The sequence below is a fragment of the Fusarium odoratissimum genome (assembly GCF_000260195.1).
Source record: "Fusarium odoratissimum NRRL 54006 unplaced genomic scaffold supercont1.2, whole genome shotgun sequence".
NCBI classification, from domain to species: Eukaryota; Fungi; Ascomycota; class Sordariomycetes; order Hypocreales; family Nectriaceae; genus Fusarium; species Fusarium odoratissimum.
The window spans coordinates 1,571,408-1,594,727 of record NW_022158688.1 but is presented as its reverse complement, the minus strand read 5'-3'; the positions used below and the strand labels follow the sequence as shown (position 1 = coordinate 1,594,727).

Sequence of the window (23,320 nt, the reverse complement as noted above, 5' to 3'; positions counted from 1 at the left end):
GGTATCCCATATGGGATTTCAATGCGGTAACAGTCCTTTTCTTCACCATAGGAAATGGTAGTCGAACTGCAGGATCGACTACAGTAACTGTCTGACGCTTTCTTCTGGGGTGAGACTTTCTGAAGTTGGCCAAATTCTCGAGTGCCTCTGGTGAGGAAGTGAAAGAGATATATGGCGTGGGCGTCCAGTTACGGTGTATGATATGAGTCTGGTGGGACGATCGGCGGGCTTCAAAGGTTGTCAATAGAGTTTGTTTCGGTGCGATCATACAGTCGCTTAGACACGATAGGTGAGGTCTTGTACAGCATGTTTGTGGTTGGCAGATAGAAGTGGAACTTGTGTTTCGACACTAGGATGCTGAGCTGGCATATGGAGACAGCTTATAAAAGACCACTTGCTTGTCATCTATTAATTTGCAGCCTTATAGTTGATTTAGATACCTGAGAGCAAAGCGAGGCCTCCTTATACCCAAGATGCGATCCCCCTTTTCAGTAGGCAGCAAGGCATTCACAGGTCCCGAGAACAGGTCCAGGGCTTGTTAAACCGGGCTTTAAGGCTCTCTAAAGTGATGGTCGACCTCCAGAATTGATATTCCATCCATGCGTTGGAGCATATGTGGCTGAGCGGGCCTTGACAGCGGCCGAGCGATGCGGAACCAATATACTTAGCGTTCATGTGTGTTATAGGCTGAACCGTAATGGAAACTGTCCTATATCAGTCTTAATGGAAGATTCCAGACGATACCTTTACTTATACATGTAGAAGCTGCTATGAGAGCCATCTTTCAGGTTCCAGCTCATCCGTCCTTCACAACAGAGTAGAGGTATACAGAGTGGTGGGTGAGTTAAGCTGCCTAGCAAGGAACTGGAGAATATAATAAATATTGGTGATGATTATAAGAGTGAAGTACAAAGGGAAATTACAGGGCTTTGCCATTAGCTTCCGGCCTTGTTTCCAGCTTTTACCTAGGAACCCCTGATCCATATTCTGGCTGAGGTGCTCTTCACAAAGATTTGCGAAATATCACTTTATAATGTGTGGCTCGCTTAGCTAAGGGAATTATCAGATCTATACGCATCATCAGCTTCTGGCATATTCCAAGATGTAGCCGAGTGGCAGGGCCTTTTGTCGAAACGACGGTTGTGCTCAAGCTGGTACGGGGGTTTTGACAAATACGAGGGTTGACCAGAATCAGTCTGTCTCGGGCAGGTGTAACTGCGATAGATATATGCCTTTGGCAGTGTTGAAGAAATTAGACAGGATTGATTGAGTAGATGGATACTCCGTAGACTGTGTATTAAGTCATATGGGCTCCCACAAGACTCCGCAAATGGTGAAGACAGAGATCAAAGTAGACGAAGAGCAATACTGGGGCAGTAAAGAAGCTGTTTTGATGGTAAAACTTTGTGGAGTAAAGAGGAAAGGTTGGTGTATTAAGTAGTATATAATTCTGGATCAATAAACCATGCTTGGTATAGTCGGTATAAGCCTGAACAAACGTTCATTAATGTCATGGATTCCACCTAGCCTCGGCCTGCGAGGCTCATATTTTGTTGTGGCCAAGAGAGAATAGTTCCGCCCTAGAAGAGTCTCGTAAGACTGTTTCAGCCTTGGAATTGATAATATTCTTCGTTCTGTTCCTTGTCCCTGGTTCTGAAAGCACTCCCTCACCAGGCGATGTTGGACTCGGCAGCTGTCCATTGTTCTTGAACAACGGTACAAAATATCGTCTACTAGGCACTCTATTCTGCCCTTTGGAATTGTTCATAGCTACTGGAGGTAGCTTATTTGTTTTTGAAATTGGTGGTGGTGAACGAAGGAAGGACGCCTTTTCAGGGGGTGGGCTGAATGTGGTTGACTCCAGGGGTTGCATCACATCGTGGAGAAGTTCCATACCAAGAGTACTCATGGTACAAACGGAAGATGTGCAATTCTGGGGGCTTCTGGATTGCTTGGACACCCCAACAGCTGGTGGCTCATAGGTAGGGACAGGCGGCAGCGGACCTTGAGGAGGAGGATTCTTCGGAGGGGGCAGCAATGGAGGGTTCCTCCGTAGAGGGCTTTGCTCCGGAGAACTCTGTGACGAAGAGTATTGAAGAATAGGAGTCTTTGGCATAAAGTTCTCCGAAAGAGGTGTAATTAGCAAGCGAGGCGAAGAAAGAGGTGTCTTTGCAAGAGGCGTTGAATTCGTATCTTCGACTCCTAACATCTGGGCAGCCTTTGACGGTATAGTAGGCAGCGGAATTGGTTGGGCTGAGGCCCTACTCATTTGAGTGGCAGCTGCAGTGTTTCCGAAAGATCTCTGAGAGTAGACAGAGTCTGCATACGGGACCGATATTCGATGGTTGAACGTCTGGCGCCATGGAGTACGGGTCGGGGTGCTAGACGTTGTTCCTGGTGTTTCGGTGTCTGGGCATAAAGGTTTCCCATCAACGACCCTTTTATTGTATTTTCCTTGACGAGCAAGGTATTTCTTGAGGATGAGAACGCCGAAAAATACCGTGACGCAAATGATGATTCCGCCAGCAACAGTGCCTCCAACAATTGCTCCTTTATCGGCACCACTCCTTGCATAGTCTCTTGCATAATTGTCTTGCGAGGTCTCTTTGTTCCTTTGGTCTGGGTTTGTAAAGCTTCCAAGGGCGTGGGATACTAGTGACTCGGCATCTTCCTTGCTCAACACTGGAGGTCCTGTTGTTACTGGCATTGCTCCCGCATACCGGGTGGTGAAGACCACAAACAGATATACCAAGAGTTGTATCGAAGAGTTCATGTGCATGCTTTTCGTTCGTGTGGTCGATATGCTTCGGGGCCATTCTGAACTCGTCGTGAACCATGGGGTTCATCGGTCTATAAGCACTTGGTAGGACGTCCCATTCTCAAGGATCTTCCTTTACAAGGTTGAAAGCAATTGCAAGAATAGCATCATCCTGGCTCAGTTGACAAAGAGTCGAGCTCATGATAGGGCTCGCCATGAAAGACCATATCGAGGTGCTTTGTTATTTTATTGTACGGGGATTCTTTCGCTCGCATCGTTTCGGGGAATCGTTCCTCCCAATTACTATTCGAAAGGGCCAAGTTTAGAACATTGTTTCGTGTCTCGATCGGTCTCGTCCAACAAAGAGTACAGATCCTTAAGCATGAGGAAAACAAAGAATGGCTACAGTCAGGGTCTTGTATGCATTGACCTCTGAGCATTTTGTAAGACCAACAGGGGCTCGTGTCTCATTCTTTGACAACAAAAATAGACGTATGACAAGAGTCCCTTCAGCATCTGTTTTCAGCAGAAGTGACAAAGCAGCAGCATCGACGAATTTAAGGCTATGGTATCACAGATATGCAGGGCGATGGCGTTGAGATAAGGTTACAGAGCAACTGGCTTCAACTGATATGCGGCCGTTTGTTCTGTAATGCGGATAGTGTGTTTCTTGGATCTCCGGACTGATAAACCCGTATACACAGCTAGACATAGGTCATGATTGGGGAACCTGGTTATCTAATCTTTAGCCTTGAGAACCTTTGAGAAGCGACGAGGGTCAACAGCCACGTAGGATTGCAGAGATGACTCGCATTGGTACGTGCTAGAGATAACACATAAAAGTCTCGAGGACCCCGGATTTTGTGTACCCAACTTTCTGAGCATACTGTATGTAGACCCCAAACAAGCCCGGCTGGGGAAGCAGACTAGACACAGACGACATCTGCTGGCTCTGAGATGAGAAGTCTGGCAGTGGTGAAAGAGTCTTCAGCATGACATGGGCTCCAAGCAACACCTCCAGACAGCAACCTCACCGGTGATACTCTTGCAGTTCGATGAGATGAGCGCATCATGGTCCAACTCGCCTGCGTTGGCAACCCCTCGACCCCTGCCTGATGATCGGAACCTTAACCGCCAAGGTCAGCCGAGCAGCATGCCTCTTGAGATAGGAGATAACATGGTCTCGTCCGGAGTGCTGCACTCGCACACGATGCTCCTTGGTCCTTGCCCCTTGACCCCCCAACTCTGAACTGGGACCCCCACCTGTAGGCAAAGCAATATTCAAGTTGATTCCCAGGTCTATTCCCACCGGATGCAAGGAAGCCAGAAACCGGTCCCGAGGGCTCAAACAGTGAATCTGCACCGAGGCGGCACTCATCCCTCAAATTTGACTGTCTCTGTTGATAGGTGCCTCTCGGGGATTTGACCGAAGCTAGAGAACTGTCATGCCGGTAGCAAATGGCTCACGACAGGCCTGGTGGCCTACTTTCCTTGCTGGTTTCTGCCGCTCGAGTGCATCTCACATGTTGATTTGCGGGCTAGGGGACTGTTGCGGGCGTTGGAGAATGGCGCTGAGAGATCTGATCGGTCAACCCACTCCTAATGTCTGGGGACACAGGCAGGCATGACATATTAATATCTGTCTCTATCTCTGGCCCACACCGCTATAGTGGGGCAACACTCCGGGCTCTCTCTTGTGCGAGATCCGCTTGGGAGCTTCTTCTCCAAAATGTCTGTCCTTGAACATGTTACAGATCGTGTTACCCATCAAACGAGCCACTTGATTTGTTCTTCACTGCCACCGGGTTTCCCTTTGAAGGTCCTCCGGCCTTGTTCTCCCTGATCACCACTTCCCAGTCTGGCAGGCTGAGCGGCGTGTGGGGAAAGGATATATGCATAGAGCTTTGTTCCCGCTGTCGTTGCTGGAAGTGAAGTTGCATCAACACATGCTTTCTTTCATGCCAGGAAGCGGAGAGCTGCGCAGAATCTCGAGCGTTATGACCCGTTCAAATCGATTCAGGCTCGACGGAAACCTATTCCCGCATGACTCTCCATAATACCATCATCTTTCTTGGGGACTTGAGGCAAATTGGGGCTAAGGTATCCAGTTAATGCCCATTTGATTCAGGTGAATACTTTATAAATGATTGCTTTGTTGGAATTGCTTGCCCGTGGTGGCCACTATTCCTGTGCTAATCGGGCGCTTGAACTTGTGAATGAATCAAGTGGTTGAATCAACTGAGGCGGATGTCGTCAAGCCTCCAGTCTTCTATAGCGACAGCCTTTAAAGCCTTTGGATCTTTGTTTTCCCGGATGTCGATGATACCAATTGATCAGTGGACTTATTGAATCAGTGCTTGTTTGAGCAACAGGCTAAAGATCGAACCCACACTCTCATGGATGACTAGGATGGCCAAGCCGCTGACACCATGCTCGGTCGTTTAGTGCAGTATTTGAATCATTTGCGGGCGCAACGTTTACACGAGCCTCTCACAGCCGAGTGGTTGCAAGCCATTAACAGGAACGAGGCACTGAAAGTGACAAGGGTTCCCGTTCGTCCATGTTTCCCGGCCCGAGGAGGATAGAATTCGTTTTCGGTGTTATTATTTGATCTCGTTCAAATCGAATATGTACTAGGTATCAGAGTTAATTTGCTACCTATTGCGAGAAGTCTCCGGGTCCAATCGCGATGTGGTGATTTTGGAGAATCTTCATTGCTGTAGCTCGTGTTATTGCGTCCCTGGCCGTGGTGTTATACGATGGTAGGCACGGCAAAGACTGTGTTGTATTCTGCACATGCTCTGTCAACAACCTTACACTCGTCTATCAAAGGTATATCATCAGCCTAGAATCTTATTGTCTTGGTGATGACGATGGAAAATACCGGAACGACCATACCTGCTGCCCAAGTACCACTTGCAAGGCACCCCTAACCCCTCCTAGCTCGCCCGTCAAAATCCCTGCCAGCTCGTGGGTAGGAAGTGGGGGTTGATGCAAGTGCTCTCGCTGTGTGTGTGTGAGTTTGAATGTGAGTGTGAATGTATTGCGCTCCACCAACTTCAGTACTTCCATTCAATGCTGTTTGTCTCGAACCGTCTAACGTCGTCGTGCAGCTCACCGGGATATACACATGCGGCTAAAATAAGCATCTGTATGTAGCCAGGGATTGCTTTTGCCTGCTGCTCCCGGCTAATGCATGTTTTGAATGTTTGATTCTTCTAATGAAAATCGAATGCATTAGACATTCAAACTTCGGAGCTTGTTGGTAAGGTTCCCAAAAGACACAAGTTGGCCAAAGTCAATATCAAACCCTGTCAGTTCAAATCTGTCCAAGGGAAGAATAAGAATTTAGGTGCCTGATGCCCTGTCCTTCAGAACATCCATGAATGAACCTCAAAGTAGATTGGTACCTAAATCTTGTACTTTGACTCGTGGGACCTGTCTGCAATTGTGTACTTTCATGGAAATAGAAAGGATGCTTGTCCGGTAACACGATACGAAGTCTAGACAGTCCCCAGAGTTCTCCGCCAACAAATGGTGGTACAGCGCATCTGGACGTGCGCTCCAACTCCCCATTTCCCCCAGCTCCGTATTCCCCGAATCTCCTCGTTCGTGTGCAGCTCGATGCCCATGTTTCCAGAACGAAGTCTCAAATAGGTGGTTCGGAGCCGCAATTGCGACGAACTACCTCGTCCAATGAGCGTCTGGATGGACACACCGACGGCATGTGTTGCTGAAGAGCCTCTGGTCTTGTCTTTTAGTTGGCAGCCACCACGGGAGAATTAACGTCGTGTGGTTCATCCTTTCCTCACTTGTGAAGGCACATCTTCAGAAGCCGAGGTGACGGCCCCAAGACGAGAGTTTCAGTTTGTTTCGCCATGACGGATGTGCAGGCCCATGAACTTGGTCTGTATCGAGCAACCAGCGACCAGGTACCCTGAAAATCGTCTTGCTGGGCTGAATTGTATGTGGCGGCTGGCAAGATGGCTCCACCACCTAAATCTGCCAGGGCGACCCCTAGCCCAAGCTCACGCACGGTCGTGGGTCTGTCTTGATGAAGCGTTCCAGATACATTCAAGCTCTCATTCCCTGATGTTCAATATCCATTTCTGAAGTTGCCTCAATGAAGGAATGAGATGTAGAGAGCGGTGCGGCAAATTGCCACAGACGCGATCGCCAATATGGACAAATCTGGCAATGTTCAAACTCAACTGAGCTATCGTCCGAAGTCGCACAGATGCCTCGCTACCAGATATGTTTCAACTTGCATACTACGTCGTAAGTGACAGCCGCGATGCCACAACACAGCGAAATTGCTCTACAAGGTGGCTCGAAATCGTGGCAAATTCCATGCAGTGATATTGAAAATCAACATGAAGCAGACCCGATTCGTAGCAGGTAATGTCGAAACATAGCTTAGAAACGGGCGTCATGACTCGGATTTGAGTCTGGTGTTTTGGTCAAGAAGAGTACCAAGTACATGTTGACAAGCGATATCCGGCCGTTGAGGGTCAACTCAGACCAGTACGGATTCGGGCAAGCGTAGGCTGCCATGCTTGCGAGAACGGCCGGGTTGTATGCTTGAGGCGGTTAACGGAACTGCGAGCAGGCCCTTGCCATGTGCACTGCAGAACGACACCAAAGTATAGATCGCGCCTTGGTCGATAGTCTATCCGCTTGGCTGGTGTTATTTTCCATAACCAGCAGAGCAGAGGAGTATTTGAATCTTGGAAAATTAAGGCTCATTGGGTCGGACGTGCCTAGCGCCCCTTCACCATTGACACGGCTGAAGAGCCAGCTTCTCGATTCTTGACGCCCTGGATGAGTCCAGCATCGTGGGTCCTAAGTTGGCGGTGTTTGCCCGAACAAGAGTGATCGCTGTCCACTCATGGTCCCGGGGTTCGTCAGCTGTACTGTATAGTAGAGCTGGTGATCATCCATGTTGTGTTGTTGGTGGCTACGCCTTGAGAGTCTCATGAGGTGTTTCTGTCTCTTGTCTTATTCCACTAGAGAAAATGAATAGAATCGAGACTTGCAACCAACAAGACAAATGAGCAGCGTTCCTTTCCAAGCGTTGAAGCCACGCATGAAATTACCTACCTGCCTGAGCCTTGGTGTTTTGAAAGGCACTATCCCATCTGGCTGCAAGACGCATCCGCACTCGGAGGAGGTCGAGGTATGAGGGGAAAACAGAGAAGGAAGTTCCGCCGAGGTCGCGGAGACAGATTTTCAGGATCACGATAAAAGGAGGTTGATTAGATACCTGCCTTAGACAAGGTGCAACAGGAATTGTCTTTTTTGGTGAATTAATTAGGAAGATGGGTTCAATAAGCGCCTGAAAATCCCAATCAATTCCCTCCAAGTAAGTATATGGCCTTTCGAGGTATTCAGCCAGATGTCGACCGTACACTGACTTACACACAATGTCGTGGCCTGGGGGTTCGGACGAAGGCAAAGTTCTGAATGCTCGTCCCTGCTCCATGTGGCGTTCCCGCGACCACTTTCCGTGGCATACGTACATGTAGAAAATGGGCCTGGACCCTTGAAATCTGAAGCACTCGTCAACAATCGGCGGCCATGGCTCCCTGGACTCCGTAGTTGATCGATGGGCCTCCATGGATGTACGTTTGTATCCTCTGGAGGGGACGTGGAGGTCCGGTTATAGGAATCGGTAGCGCATTAGTGTATATCCACAGGTGGGCGGTTTTTTAAACTTGAATCGATTGGATTGGACCCGATGCGATTGCGGCTTTCCCTTGTCCTCTCAGTGACTCTTCCAAGCGCATCGAGTTCAGCCGTCGCAGTAGCAAAGTAGCAGGCTCATCTTTGTCGATTCGGGCCTAAGTGTTGTGGCGGGATCCGCTGTGATGGGTACAGTACCTGTCGAGACGATGAAAGGCTTGGCGAATACCCGTCATCCTCATCCTCGTCTAGTCTAATTCTGGCTCTGGCTCTGGCTCTGGCTCTGGTTTCTGTCCGGGGGTCGATGTGCGATGGATGCGCTCGCTGCTGAGACTGGCAGTAGTAACGTGGGGCACTAACGATTGATTACTCTCTGTACGGAAATAAACGAGCCAATCATTTCTGTTCCTTCTGTCTTCTTTCTCTCCATCGGTTCGATGAATATTACCCTTTTGTAAACCTCAGATTCGATTTGACTCGACTCGACGAAACTCAACTCAACTCTCAAAACCCTCCGCATCCCTCCCCCCCTCTACATCTAAGTTTTTGGCTTTCTCGTCATCTCGTCCTTCCGCCAGTCAGTCCTTTTCATTCGACGACACAAGTATATCCTTACCGGCACCAGCACTTACAGTGCGTAGTACATACATCGTCAACTTGAACATAAGGTACCTAGGTAACGTACGTTCTCATCTTCGATTGTTCCTCTGCATCTACACCAAGCACCCGACCCCTTCAATCGCTCTGGGCTTTCTCCTCCGGTGGACAGCGCCCGCTCGCCCGCTCTTCACTGACGCCGGGTGCCCACTGGAGCCCCCGGAGCATCCCCCAAAAACAAGCACCCCACCCCGCCCGGAACCTGGTGCATCCCAGTCGGTCTGAGGTGGCCGCTTTTGGGTGTGGTGAGGTGGTTGCCCTGATCTCAGCGAGGTTGGATTTCTGTTCAGGGCCCTACCGCTCTCAGCTATAGCTAGAGCTGCAGCTGCAGCTAGGTTCTGTAACTTACAGTGCCATCCTCCCATACTCGCTGTAAATTATTGAGCGGCATCTGGACTGCAAGCAGCTGCACCAGTGCAACCCACACCCGAACCTTCTCACACCCTCCTACTAAAGCCACTACGTGGGGGGCCTTTCTCTTCGTCACCTCAGCCTCTCGCTCACCCTCACTCATACTCTCTTCCCTCTTTCATAGCCCGTCCAACCCTCGCTCCACCACAAGCCGGCCAATATTTCCTCCATGAGCACATCTGTCTCAATCGCAACCTCAAGTCCTGTTCTAACAATGAACCCAACAATAACAGAGCACGACTTTCGTTTTCCAAGAAGGCCAAGTGCATGGCCTGGCGCTGCTATTCACAACGCTCCCACTCAGCGCAGCGGCAACTCGAACCGCATCCCAAACCCTCGTGACGCTTCGGCCAGCTTCAAGGAGCACAAGACCGACATGGCCACCACCTATTCCCTTGCCCGGCAGGGCCTGGGCGGCAGCGCCCTTTTCCCATTTCTCCAGAATGGCTTGGCCGACTCCGATCGCAGTATCGACAGGATGCAGCAGGATGATCCGCTTGCGACTCAGGTCTGGAAATTCTTCGCGAGGACCAAGCACCAGCTTCCTAGCCAGCACCGCATGGAGAATCTGACTTGGCGTATGATGGCTCTCAACATACGCAGGCACAGGGAAGAGCAGCAGCAGAGGCAAGACGAGGCGGATGCTCGAAGAAAAAAGAACATGGACGCCAGCAGCCGGTATGTAAATGACCTTTTATTCCTGCAACATCATTTGTGCTTCGAATCACGTTCTCACATTTGGACCATGACGTGCTGACCAGGGCTTTCAGACTTGGACGCCCAATGATGCAAAGCTCTCCCAGCGGCATTGCCCAGCTGAGAAAGTCTTCTGAAAACAATATGGCTCAACCTGATGCCATGAATCTTGACGACTTCATTTTTTCTGACAATTCTGGCTCGCCTATCAACTTTGCGTCTCCTGAAGGCGATAAAATGGTTGACGATAGGTCCGGCAATTCAATGGCGTCGGCCATCCCAATCAAATCCCGCAAGGAACCATCGCACCAGACTTTTGTCCCACAGTCGGTCCCCGTCCAGCCAGTTCACCAGGCTACTCAGGGTAGCGAATTCAACTATGTGAACCGTCATCTTCGAAAAACGAGCATCGATGACCGCAGGGTGAGTAACTCTTATTCCCCCTCCTCTTTGTGTGACTAGCATCGCATATTGCCATTCGTCCGTCGCAAAACTCCAAATTTATGTTACTTTTTATTTTACATGTGATAGCACGCTTATTTCGCGCTCGACTGCTAACCTTCACAACCAGGCTCGAAAGCGCCCTGCCAATTTCTCCCCCCAAGTCCCAGCTGTTAACAGCACTGCCGCGCAGAATGACCTGGATCTTGATTCGGAGTTGCATGACTATTCCTTAGACCAGCCCAACCAGGCCGGCATCCCTCAGCAGTCTAATGGCAGCAATGTTCCCTTCAACCTCGATACTTTTATGGAAAATGACTCCATGGTCAACAATGGAAATTTCCAACAGAACTTCTCGTTTTCTCCTTCAACATCACCTATGATACCCCATGGTCCCTTTTCTGGCATGTATCACAATTCATCTGTCCCTTCAGCATCTATGAACAACAACAACAACAGCAGCAACAACAACAACAATAACGACTTTTACTCGCCACCAGCGTCTGCGTACCCCTCGAATGTCTCGACCCCTCATCCTGTGCCTGAGCAGGAAGGATTCTATTTTGGCTCCCAGGATGGGCGAGCGCAACGCCCTCAGGGCTTTCAGCAGAGCATTGGCAGTATGCTTAGCCAGCAGTTCATGTATGGCGGCGCGAACGGCAACAGCGGCAGCACTATGTTCTCTGCTCCGGGAACTGCATCGGAGTCAATGTCTGCATATAGCACTGCTCCTAGCTCATTTGGGCATATTGACCCTTCTCAGGTGTTCCAAAACGAACAAGCTGTCACTTCACCCACGATTCAGATGCCGCAGGATAACATGTTTTCTTTCGGAGCCGACTCCGATGATGAGGATAACAACGCATTTGCTGATCGTAATGTTTCAATGCAAAAGGATATGTCTTCATCACTTGATGAGTCGGGAGCGATGGGCTGGGATGCCAGCCTGCCAGGCCAGTTCAGCACCCAAGCAGCTCGTTTCCCCGGCGGACCAACTCGCAAGCAGGTGATGATCGGAGGAACAACAACTGATTTTGTCGATAATAATGGAGACTGGGAATCGAACGGCCTTGAGCGATCACAGTCGCAGTCTTTCAGAGGAGGAAACCTAAGGAGACAGCATCCTAAATTACCACGAAATGCATCTACGCCAGTTCACTTTGGCGGACAACAGAATGGCTTTGAGCAGCTTGCACAATCGATGCAAAGCTCTCCTGCTGGTGATGGAAACGGGACCATGTCAGGATTCTCATCTGTGGCTCCAAGCAGACCATCTTCGCCTCCCATGTCAAAGCAGGGCTCAACCACCAACTTGCAGACAGCTGCCGGCAATGGGAACGACGGAAATGCTCCGACCACGTGTACGAACTGTTTCACCCAGACAACGCCTTTGTGGAGACGAAACCCTGAAGGCCAACCACTGTGTAACGCCTGTGGTCTTTTCCTGAAGTTGCATGGCGTGGTGAGACCGTTGAGTTTGAAGACGGACGTGATTAAGAAGCGAAATCGTGGTTCCGGGACCAACGTACCAGTTGGAGGGAGCAGTACGAGGTCTAAGAAGACGGCGAGTGCCCTGAACTCTCGCAAAAATTCGACCTTGTCGATGTCCACTGCGACAGCAAATAGCACCAAACCAAACAGCAGCAACCCGACACCCAAGGTAACGACACCACCTGCTACTAGTCAACCCGCTAGCAGTAAGGATATCGATAGCCCAGTAAGCGGTACTACATCGGGTGCCAACACCGCTGGAAGCACTCCAAACAGTCATTTTGCTGGTCCAGGACCCTCTTCTGGTGCTGTGGGTGGTAAAGGGGTTATCCCCATCGCGGCTGCGCCCCCAAAGACTAGCCCTGGACCTGGTGCCTCATCAATGTCAATGCAGCGTCCCGCCACTGCTTCTTCAAAACGGCAACGCCGCCACAGCAAGAGCATTGGAGGAGATGTGCCAGTATCGATGGATATCGACAGTCCCGATTCAACCAGCTCTATCGACGGCCCGCGTCCCTTCGGCTCCTCAGCTGGACTTTCGAGTTTGCCTGGTGGCATGTCCGCCAGCAGCTTCAACTTGAACCAGCGACCCAGTACGCTAGGGTCGGCTACCGGCATGATCAGCATGTCTGGTGGGCAAACAAGCTCGTTGATTGGTAGCTCTGCCGGTCCTCAAGAATGGGAATGGCTGACGATGAGCCTGTGATCGCAACAAGACAGAATCAATTAGCTTTGATGGTAATGATGGAGATTTTGGAAGCTCCGCCTTGAACGGCGGTACAAATTTTGCGGACGATACACTTTAACGAAATAGGGCATGATTTCGGGGCGTTTTAGATGGTGGCGTTTTCTTTGAGACTTGATCATATGACGGATTGATACCTTACTTGGATGTGTTAACTTGTGGCGGATTGTATCGCTTCCGATGTTGCTGGAGTTTTATGGAGGGAATGGCCTTTTGGTATGTGGTTATTACTGGGTAATCATGCACATGCCAAAAACTGCATGTTGTCGAGAAATGGCGCAGTTATCACGACAATTTTCCAACATTCCAAACGTCTACTTATAGATCTGACGATTGGCCGAGGGTTTCATTTTTATTATTTCTTATAGATGGCCTGGAAACAAGCGAATGGGAGGGCTTCTGATGTTGCAAATTTGATGGATGGGACAGGACTTCGCAATGAACACACCCTCTGAAAGAGGTTTGATGATACCACTTAAGTCTATTATATACTTCTTGTTCATTCTCTCACAAATCCTTCCTTGCTTGTGGCGGCCCACGCACGATAAATCAATGAAACTGCCGAATAGGTTTGAGAATGCTTGGGACCAGTACCACGAGAAAACAGATCGAGCATCTCGAGGTTCAAATGCATGTCCTTGTGATCTCGATTCCTATGTCAGTAGATACTGAAATGGGCAGTGGCATGTAAGGTTGATTGGTATATGTGGCTAACATAAAGGCGAACATGCTCTCACAAAACGGTCTTGTCGAGTCAGAATTAGTTGCTCCTTGCTTCGCAAAGCCAATACGAAGGCATTGGCTTTTCTATTTTCGGGATCCCCCTGTCCTCATACCTGCCAAAGTCAGGAGGGAAACTAATCTCAAAACATACATACATAACCTCAACTATCGTGGGCCGCCTGACAACTCGCAGACTCCATACCAACGGACCGTACACAAAAACCTGGTCCGTATAGAACTCCTGCCTGCCGAAAATGAATAGCACGAAAACAGAACTGCAGGACTTGCAGTGTCGAATACAATATCAAAAGTGATAATACAGCAACATCGAAGAAGAAAAGCACTAGGGGGTCAAGCACCAACAAAGACATCAAGAATCCTCATAATGGTATGCATGTCACACCCTAAGACCCGAAAATAAGGACCTGGGGCAACCCGCTCGTATCACTTCAGAAGAGGGCTTTTCCCCTACTGACAAAACCTCGCCAGCCAACCACGCTCTGAGGAATTTGGGGCTCGTCCTAGAACATCGTCCCAAACGTCTCATCAGTGGGAATGCGCTTTCTGGGGCTCCCGCCTTCTTCCGTTGCGGGTTTGCGATGTCTGAACGTGAATCCGACGAAGAGACTCTTGCTCATTTGGTCTTCACGCTCAGCCATTGTCTCGAGAGCTTGTTGTTTGTCATGAACCTCCTTGTACTTGGCCATATCAGCCTCATTGGTAAAATCATCGAAATAGCCCGCATCAGTTTCCGAGTCCAGCTCTGGTACAAAGGGCGCACGAGTTTGTCGCAAAACATCCCATTCAACTTCGGCAAAGTAGTGGTGAGCATAGATATCTTTGATATTCGAGAATCGTCTTGTGCGAGAGTTGATGCATCTAAGGGATAGTCAGTCAGCTTCAGCTCGCCATGGCCAGGCATCAAAAGTGTGCAGTTTACTCACGTGCAGATGAAATTCCAAGTTCTGTTGCTCAGGAAGTAGTTGGGGTCCTCCCATACAGGTCTCTTCAGCACCTCCTTCCAGTGCTTCAGATTACGCCACGTCTCATCCGGGGTGGCACCCGCGAAAGGAGGGAATCCAGTGAGTGCCTCGAACAGCATGCAACCCAGACTCCAATAGTCCACTGTGAAGTCATATTCCTCCCCTCTAAGAACCTCTGGGGCCATGTAGTCAGGCGATCCCACAATGGATTTGGCATAGTTGACATCATTCTCGCGCATTGTCCGGTAGCTCTCTCGACGTTCAGCCACAGTTCGCTGATCCATGGGCTTGCCGAAGGGAACTGCACTTTCGGATGCTTTTTCCAGCTTGATACGCATTGACTCAATTTTGGACGGGGCGAGCACACCTGCAGCAAGACCGAAGTCGGTCAACTTGATGTGTCCTGTAGAATCGACAAGGAAGTTCTCGGGCTTGAGATCTCGATGGATATAACCGAGCTGGTGCAGGGCGTCAACGGAACAGAACATCTCGGCGATATAGAAACGGGCATGGCGGTTAGATAACACACCGGTGTTGTTAAGCAGGGTGCGGAAGTCGCCGCCAGGCACATATTCCATGGCCAGATAAATACTTTTTTCATCCTGGAAAGAGTAGAGGAGTCTAACGAGCCACTCGCTTTGGGCGGTGGTCAGAATATCTCTCTCCGTCAAAACATGGCGAACTTCGTCAAGCTTGAACAGTAACTTCTTGCTCATGACTTTGAGGGCACAAACCTCACGAGTATCTTTCTTTTGAGCCAAGAAAACCTGGCCATATCCACCTTGACCAACTTGTGTCAAAATCTGGAAGTCGCCATGTCGAAGTCGAACTCGACGCTTGCGCAAGTTGGCGCGTTCTCGTCCTGTGTACTTGGTCCACATTTGGTTGTGCGTCTGCTCATCAGTCTCTGGGGGCGGAGGGTATTCGTTCTTGAAGGCTGCTAGTCGATTTTGTCTTGATCCAACATAGGTCAGGAGGTCAAAGTAATAGTCAAGGAAGTCTAACAAAGCATTAGAGACCAATCAATAAGATGCCCTTCACAATCGATGGGTTTGGGAGATGCCTACAAAGCTGAGTAACATTGACGAGTCGCTTAACGTTGGGCTTCTGAAGAATCTCGCGCTCTTCGGGTGTCAGACCTCGAGCGGTGTTGAATTTCTTCGTCGCAGGCGTGTTTGGTCGCTCTCTGTGCTCATAGTGTTGTTGACGGGTGACGGCAGCATGGCTATGTTGGTGGGGAGAATCGGTGCCAGCCAATCGAGAGGTAGGGGGTGTGTTCTCCTGGCCTTGTTTCTTTTGAGGGCTTACAGGCCGCGTCTTGTGGACGACGCTTTCATCGACATTGACGTTGGACTCGTCGAGGGGCTGAACCTTGGTCTTGCCAGGTGATAGCGGGGTTATAACGCTTTGAGGGCGGCCTAACTTGAGGGGTGGCTCCATGACAGGAGGATTGAGTGTCAAGGCACTCTCGAATGCAGACGGGAGGTCGTGTGAGCCAGGAGGGTTGGTCTTCTTGCTCGGGCTGCCTTGAGGTGTGCTCGCGGGGTTGAGGAAGTTGTCCACCCTGGTGGATGGCGTAGCAGGTCGCGAACTGCCATTTTCGCTGGCCGGGTTCTTTTCTTTCCCTCCAGGAAAGAAACTGGACATGAAGCTAGCCATGGCTGCTTGTCTTCTTCCGGGGATGTCTGCTTAATTGAGCGAGGGAATGTTGAAGAAGAAGAAGAAGAAGAAGAAGAAGAAGGTTCGGCACTGCAGTGTATGGTGGGGATGTTTAGTTGTCGCGATGTGAGCTGGAGTTGGAGTCGAGGGGTAGACTAGCGGGTGGACTCTGTTTTGTTTAGCTTGGGCTTGGACAGGCGGCGAGTGGGGAAGAGATAAGAATAACAATCAACACTGAATTGGCTGTGGAAGCGAAGTTCAATAAAGAAGAAGACTTGTATAGATGCTGTAAAAGCGAACTTACTGATGGTGATGGAGCGTGATGAAATTTAAGTCAAATGGAAGCTGGCCCCGAATAAGGAAAAGAAATTGGAGAGGACAGGTCTGAATGGCAAGAACCTGGATGCTCGATGAAGATCTGATCAACAACTTACAAGTACTGTGATCGGGCAGGACCCCACTTGAAACGCTATTGGCTGTCCCTTCAAATCTACCTAGGGATGGTTGCTACTGCAACCAAGACGTACATGCCTAATCCACTAAGGTAAGTAAGTAATCGATGGACCTCAAATTGGAATGATCTCCATTTTGCTGACGTGCGGTCGCTTGAGCAAGGCACGCAATCTTAAATTCTGATGGTCTCCCGTCTTCGAAGCATGTACCTTACCACAAGGCGGATCATTTTTTCTCGACTATAAAGCACCTACCTTAGGGTAAGACGAAGGTAACTAACTCACGTGTGACCTTGACACTTTCATTCGTTCATGCTCACATAGTATCTGTTGAGCTGCTGGATTATATGGCTATCGTACTTACGCAGGTGGCTTCTTCGATGAATCCCATTATTTTTGTAAATTTCATCTCATTAATTCTAAATAGAGGCTAATATGGATGTGATCATCGCGGTGTGGGCTCGGCTTCATTTTCATTTCACAATGAAAGACCACACGAGTTCGGAAACCATGTAGTCGGTTGATTCTAAGTGTGCACCACCAAATCAGTAAGAACCCAGAACTAGGTAATGTTGAAGGTGGTTGTTATTAGCTGGATCAGTGTCAATGGCCCTCATGCTGCTAACATTCTAGAATGCTCAAGCATGGGAAATGGACTATGACAAGAAGAAGACTCTGGTTTGTCCAAGTATTGAGCTGGAGGTATTAGAAACAGTGCCAGACGATGATGATGATAGAGCAGTCTCCAACGCAGATTTTCCCATACCTACCTGAGAAACTCGATGCATCTCAGACAGCTAGAGCAAACAATCATGTTGCGAAAAAGACACCGTGCCCCAATCACCTGTGTTAGCAGCCTCAAGTTTAACCTTCTGGCCAGCAAGGAGTTGTATAGAGCAAACAACAAATGAGAGCAACAAATACCCACCAACCTAGCTACCTATGAACACGTTTAGTGAGTCAAGCTCATCACTGGCGAAGAAAAAAGAAAACCCGGTCTGAATACTTGACGATACACGGCCCTGAAGACAGTTACTTGTTACATGAATACCAACTCTCATCGAATTTCGTTGAGCTTTACCTGTATTTCAGGATCTGTTTGCCATTTTGTTGACTGGCTTTTTGCCTTTGTGTTAGGAAATCTCTAATAATCGGCATCAGCCAAATTGGATGAATTGAAACTATCTAATGGGTAAGCATCGGGGATCACAATGGCCTATTTTAACCTGGTCACCTATCAACCAAACCAAATATACAGGAGGAGTCTGGCGACCGAGATTTTGGTCAATTCAAATCTTATTCAAGCACTTCCTAGCTAAGTACTTTGTCTAAGTCGGTTATACCCACTGGTAGTAGCCAGGTCATCTGGATCAAAAGCAAAACGAGTCGATCTCGATTCTGTGTGCGGCTGTTGTAACTCATAACTGCTATATCTGAACCCCCTAGAGAGGTTGAGTGCAGATATGCAGCTGAGCCGAAGGTGAACTTTGTACTTTAACTCCCCTCTGAGCATAATATTTAAGACGATATGTACTACCTACTTAGGTAACTATATGAAACCTAGAAAGAAACCACTGTTTCTCAATCATAGATATCGTCATCTCAAAACTTGATGCTCTAGAATAACACTCAACTGTCTGTGATGTGGGGTTTATGATTTTTACTTCAACTTACTCACCCTGGCATGATCATCAAATAGACCAAACGAATGTGCTTTGAGTTCTTGGTACCTTGGATTCACTGAGCCGAGCCTAGCCCGTTGCTGGTGCTGTAGCTCGTAAGTCGTCAGTCCGGTGTGGTTTGCCAAGTCGGAAAGCTGTCTCGAAAGTGACAAATAAGATATAACTGGACAGTGACCATGACTTCACACAATATTCAACGACAGATAGGCTTTGATCAAGATACACCGTGAGACTTGAAGCAACTAACGAGCAATAACAGCTCATTCAGAGTACGAAGACTTTTCAAACTGGAATGTTGCTTGAATACTATCCTTGCTCATAACCAAATTTGGATGAAGGAGATCTTTTAGGAAAATCCCCACAGGGAGCAAGAAAACTTACGAACTTAATCCAGAGTGCCAAGATGAACTACGGGTTCAAAATCCTACTAGGTCATACTAAACTCACCTACCTAGGTCTCGTCGTTCAGGTCAGGCCGTCAGAAGTCATAAGTTGCTTGTCTTTTTTGGACTCTTATTAGCAGTATAAATGCAATACATACACCTTTCGCGGCCGGCTGGCTCGCACAATACTGGTATAGTATTACTGATTCATATCAAGAAATTGAATAAACGACTCCTCATCAGCCTTCTTGCAACATCGAAATGTTGTGGGTCGGTCTTGGCAGTTGACCGGTCGCCAGCCGGTTTCAGCCGATAACATGCAAGGATCTAATCTTATCAATCTAGTGACATAGCCTTGGCGAGAGTAACATCATCCATCATGGGATCAGTTCCCCTCAGCTTAGCGCGGCCAACTTCCGCCATTGTTCACTAGCGAATTCCTCACGCGCCAGCAGAATCCAAAGCCAAAAGCCATCGGATTTCCCACCGCCTCGCCTGGTTTACCTTGTCACCTTCTTCCTGGCCGTGTTCTCATTCTTGGTTAACCGTGTCCAGCGCATCACAGGTCAACCTTCTCATCAGCCTCTCAGTGTCATCGACTCTGCCTACGCGATACGATTAAGAACGACATCATGAAGATCTTGCATGCCATAGCAGGCTTTGCTGCCACGACGCAGGCTTTCACGCCGGCGTCCAATATCTTTGGCGACAACGATAACGCTGATACAAACGCTCCTCATAAGATCCCAACGGTCCACGAGTCCGTTGTCATGGCGCGCCGCATCCTTGCTCTTACCAAGCTTGCGACACTCTCAACCGTCTTCCCTTCTGGACGATCTAATACAGAACCCGAGACCGACAGTAATGGACTTGAGGGCGTCCCTATCGGAATGATGGATTATGTGGCGGACTGTGAGGATGAAGGTAACCCTACCATTCTCGAGATCAAGATCGCAACAACGTTCAGGAACGTTCGGGCTGGATCAAACCTTACCCTCTCCATGAACTGGGTTCCACCCTATCCGCCCGCTAAGCGTATCTCCCTTCTTTCACGACTCTCGGCATATATCCCCTTCCTCTCCAGTTACGATTACAACAGCCGTTCGGAGGAGTCGCTCTCCGTGCCGGACACTGTCCCTTACTCTGCGGCCAACTTGCCACGTTTTGCCCTCTTTGGGTATCTTGAGCCCATCGAGACCACACCGGTATCAGCCCTGAAGCTTGCGGCATGCTTCACACGCAAGCACCAGGACGCCAAGTACTGGTTGCCTGGCAATGTAATCCATGAGAGCGGTTGGGCGCGTCTGGTTGTAACCAAGATCTACTGGGTTGGCGGCTTCGGCGACCGTGCCCGAATCGGCTGGCTGCCCGTTGATGAGTGGAAGAGCGTTACCAGAGATGAATGGGAGAGCATCAAGCTTCCCGGTGAGGAGAGAGGTTGGAGCGAGTGGTCAGTTAATGCTGCAGAGCTGTAGTAGTGACATCGCCTGATCTGAATGGAAGCACTCGTTTCTTTTCCTCTTCTTTTTCTTTCTGTTTGAGACGATACAAGATTCGGGCGGGAACATTCTTTTGTAAATGTGTTTGCTACGAATATAGTGCCATACTTGATCGTGGCCGCAACTGTTTGCACAGGAGGAGTTGATTTTACATAAGCCGGGGCGGCAATCATCTGGTAGGGCAGCACGAGCCTTTCTTTCATAACATTTTCCTTGTGTCCCTTGAGATGACAACTTGTACTCTCAAGGAGATTCCTTGAACACGGCACGCAGATAACCGAATTCACATTTTGAATATTTTGGAGACATGTTGTCTCACTTGACATGCATTTCTGCTGTGCTACGGTCCGACGGGATTGGCAATGAGATACGAGCGTGTTTGTCTCACGCAGCGTCCACGTTTGGCAAGCCGCGTCGCTAGGCTTGGCAACGTGTGGTGTGGTCACCAGTTACCGGATCGGGGACTTGGCTCACAGCTGTTTGACCTCCGAGCCCGTGACGATCCGTGTCCCATCACAAACACCACAAAGTGTAGCACTCCCTCTCCTATGTGACCGTGCACTTGACTGCGTTTGGGAGGGCCGGGCAAAGATGTCATGCCTCTTCTTAACTGGTGCAAGGGATAGCAATAGTCGTGGGTTGCACGACGTACATACATAGTCGCACGGATTGATCCGGCGGGCCACGGACGATCCGATACCCTGCGTTACGTGTGAGTTCTTATTAGGTGCATGTAGACGGGGAACTACATGTTTGTGGGGAAAATATGCGTCAATATTCTGAGAAACACGGGATGAGCTAGCGTGGCCTATTGTTGATAGCATATCTCAATCCAGCAAGCCCATCAGAATCTCAGCCTACTGTTTAAGATGGAGTTCTTCTACCGGTATTCGCATATCATATCGAGGGTGTTTCAGGAACCCTCAGCCGTCTGCCCGTACATGATTCTCAAGGCACCGTTTCGTACAGGGGCACAAGTACAAAGGATCTACAGTACAATACAAAGAGACATGAGACGAATTACGGAACTCTGCATGTGAAAAGGCCTTGTTACGGAACAACATTGCCGCAACACAATGGTCTCCCCCAAAGAGGAAGGTTTGTTGCACTGTCTGTTGAAAGTCATTAGTCTATCCCTCACTCACTCTCAGAATCACCGATTTTTAGACTTTAAGTGCTCATACAGCTAACTACCCCTACTGGTCAGTCGGTAGAGGATCTCGGGCCGGGGTTGGATCCCGACGGAAAAGACAGGATGTTCCACTCCAAGAAGTCGGACCAGCTGGCAGACAAGTTTTGAGAGTCTGGAGGCTCGACCTGGTGCTGTAAAATTAGCCGTGATACATGCATGAAGAGGCTTGTTTTGCATGGGACAGCGTTGGATGTGAGCTGATAAGACAGTCACCCCGTATCTACGGGTATCTTCTCCGCATCAACTGGCACACCGCAACACAAGCGCACGACCCTGTCAAGCGAAGCGAATGATAGCCAAGCCAAGAGCGGCTGGTATGGGCCAACAGCAGCATCATATTGAAGTTGAACCCCATGATCCGCACAACAGAGTCCCCTCCTGAGGCAATAGAGGCTCGTCCAATCATCCCAGCGAATAGACTTATTCAATTTTACCTAAAGTTTGGCGACAGTCATCAAGTCACCGGCGAGGGGTATCCGAAGCTACACAGCCATCGGGGCTTGCGAGTGGCTTTCAGCAGGCATCTGGCTTTGTGTCAGCGCCGATGTGGTGTTTATTCCCTCCCCGGAAGCCCAAGTCCCAACGCCCATGTCGCCGGGAAGAGAGAAGCAAGGACCAGCCAAGGCGAGTTGTTTTTAGGTGGGAACACAGACCATGGCTTGGCCGCTGATGCTGTTAGATCGAGGTTCTGGATGGGGAACTATCGGTCGATTATTTACAATGGCTTGGCTTGGGGGTTTGAACTAAGTGAATGGTGACGGTTGATGATTGACATAAGAATGACCCATTCGCTTAGGCTTGGCTGGAGAGGGGGGAGCTGAAAGTTGTTGGAAAGGCGATATGCCATCGAATGAAGCGCTCTCGTCCGGCTGAATGCCGTCATGAGAAGCACCTTGAGAAATGATGGCTGGATGGTCGTCTTTTACTTGGTTGGTCGAATAATGGCTGACATCCATGTCCTACTGATATGGAACAAGCCTTTGAGAGAAAAGAAACTCGTTATTGTGCTCAGGTTAAGCACAATGTATTTCCCAGTTGAGTTACTTGCTTGCACGAGTATCTCTGCATCCAAATGTGATGACATTTTACCAGAGTCAAACGGCACCTGAGGCCTCTCATCAGTCACTCCCAACAAGCGCTGTGCAACTGTACAGACCCCAATAGATAACGTGCATTCCACGAGGCAAATGCTTCTCTGAGATCTTAAGCTGCGCGATTGTGTGCCTCCAAGCGGGGTTGATGGCTTTTGGCTGGGGGCTGTAATGTTATTTGATCGCCAAGCAGGTAGCCAACTGTAACCCCTGAATAACACAACAATGTTATGCACTCTGATGCGACCTCAACGCTTTCACTTCAAACCGCCCGTCAATCTCAATCCTTACAAGCAATTCACCCGCTTATCCCTTGGAGAGTCAACACGTAGCACTGTACGGATAGAGGGTTGCTTGTTGTTCAGGATTCCTCAGTCATTAGCATAAGATCGTAAACCAGCCACGAGTCATCTCTTACGATGTATCGCCACTTGACGCTCAGCGTCTCCCCCTATCGATCTTGTCCAAAATCCTCAAGACTTGCGCTGTAATAACACTCATGTAATGGAATTGGTTTCCCAGTCCCAGACCCCGTCGGTCCCTATCCGCAGCCATAGCCGTAGTCTAAGCCCGTAGCTCGGGTCGGGCCCGCACGGGCAGTCTCGAGAATCAAGAGACAACCGACGAACAAAACCCTCTCCAAATTCAAAATGTCCGGGCAGGGTTCCAGCGTAATAAACGATTCAAGGGACCGACCAAGCGACGGCTGAGAGCCCGGATGGGGGGGCAGATCCATGTAAAACTTATCGAAGCTATGTAATTGGTACTTTGCGGA

At 49.3% G+C, this 23,320-nt stretch overlaps 5 protein-coding genes across 7 annotated transcripts; 2 read left to right on the top strand and 3 right to left on the bottom strand.

Annotated features, from left to right (window-relative positions):
- Window positions 1-258: 258 nt before the first annotated feature.
- Window positions 259-5,259, bottom strand: FOIG_02167 (uncharacterized protein). The gene has a single exon (XM_031199343.1). The coding sequence runs from the start codon at window positions 2,777-2,779 to the stop codon at window positions 1,544-1,546; it is 1,236 nt and encodes a 411-aa protein (XP_031071380.1). The 5' UTR covers window positions 2,780-5,259; the 3' UTR covers window positions 259-1,543.
- Window positions 5,260-6,035: 776 nt separating this feature from the next.
- On the bottom strand, window positions 6,036-8,620 carry FOIG_02166 (uncharacterized protein). Its single transcript, XM_031199342.1, has 2 exons — window positions 7,859-8,620; window positions 6,036-7,789 (listed from the first exon to the last, which is right to left on the bottom strand). Exons 1-2 carry the CDS (start codon window positions 8,373-8,375, stop codon window positions 7,716-7,718), a joined length of 591 nt encoding a protein of 196 aa, XP_031071379.1. The 5' UTR covers window positions 8,376-8,620; the 3' UTR covers window positions 6,036-7,715.
- Window positions 8,621-9,884: 1,264 nt separating this feature from the next.
- Window positions 9,885-13,503, top strand: FOIG_02165 (nitrogen regulatory protein areA; the record flags this gene model as incomplete). The annotated part of the gene is made up of 3 exons (XM_031199341.1): window positions 9,885-10,186; window positions 10,279-10,627; window positions 10,776-13,503. 3 exons carry the CDS (start codon window positions 9,885-9,887, stop codon window positions 12,840-12,842), a joined length of 2,718 nt encoding a protein of 905 aa, XP_031071378.1. The 3' UTR covers window positions 12,843-13,503.
- A 50-nt stretch (window positions 13,504-13,553) lies between these two features.
- On the bottom strand, window positions 13,554-16,688 carry FOIG_02164 (AGC/NDR/NDR-UNCLASSIFIED protein kinase; the record flags this gene model as incomplete). Of its 3 annotated transcripts, none has more annotated exons than XM_031199339.1 (4): window positions 13,554-14,483; window positions 14,549-15,587; window positions 15,655-16,415; window positions 16,551-16,688. In XM_031199339.1, 3 exons carry the CDS (start codon window positions 16,244-16,246, stop codon window positions 14,126-14,128), a joined length of 1,989 nt encoding a protein of 662 aa, XP_031071376.1. In that variant the 3' UTR covers window positions 13,554-14,125. The 3 variants fall into 3 exon arrangements, with proteins under 3 accessions (XP_031071376.1, XP_031071375.1, XP_031071377.1); XM_031199340.1 differs by lacking the exon at window positions 16,551-16,688 and having other exon boundaries at window positions 13,635-14,483; window positions 14,549-14,903; window positions 14,955-15,587; window positions 15,655-16,246; XM_031199338.1 differs by having other exon boundaries at window positions 15,655-16,688.
- Window positions 16,689-18,494: 1,806 nt separating this feature from the next.
- Window positions 18,495-23,173, top strand: FOIG_02163 (uncharacterized protein). The gene has a single exon (XM_031199337.1). It carries the CDS (start codon window positions 19,396-19,398, stop codon window positions 20,236-20,238), a length of 843 nt encoding a protein of 280 aa, XP_031071374.1. The 5' UTR covers window positions 18,495-19,395; the 3' UTR covers window positions 20,239-23,173.
- The last annotated feature ends 147 nt before the right edge of the window (window positions 23,174-23,320 follow it).

Bases quoted from the DNA above. Each gene is read 5' to 3' on its own strand.
- FOIG_02163 (XM_031199337.1), top strand. From the start codon at position 19,396: ATGAAGATCTTGCATGCCATAGCAGGCTTTGCTGCCACGACGCAGGCT.
- FOIG_02167 (XM_031199343.1), bottom strand. From the start codon at position 2,779: ATGCACATGAACTCTTCGATACAACTCTTGGTATATCTGTTTGTGGTC.
- FOIG_02166 (XM_031199342.1), bottom strand. From the start codon at position 8,375: ATGGAGGCCCATCGATCAACTACGGAGTCCAGGGAGCCATGGCCGCCG. The intron at 7,790-7,858 runs GTAGGTAATTTC...GTTGGTTGCAAG, and splicing joins AAACACCAAGGCTCAGGCAG to TCTCGATTCTATTCATTTTC.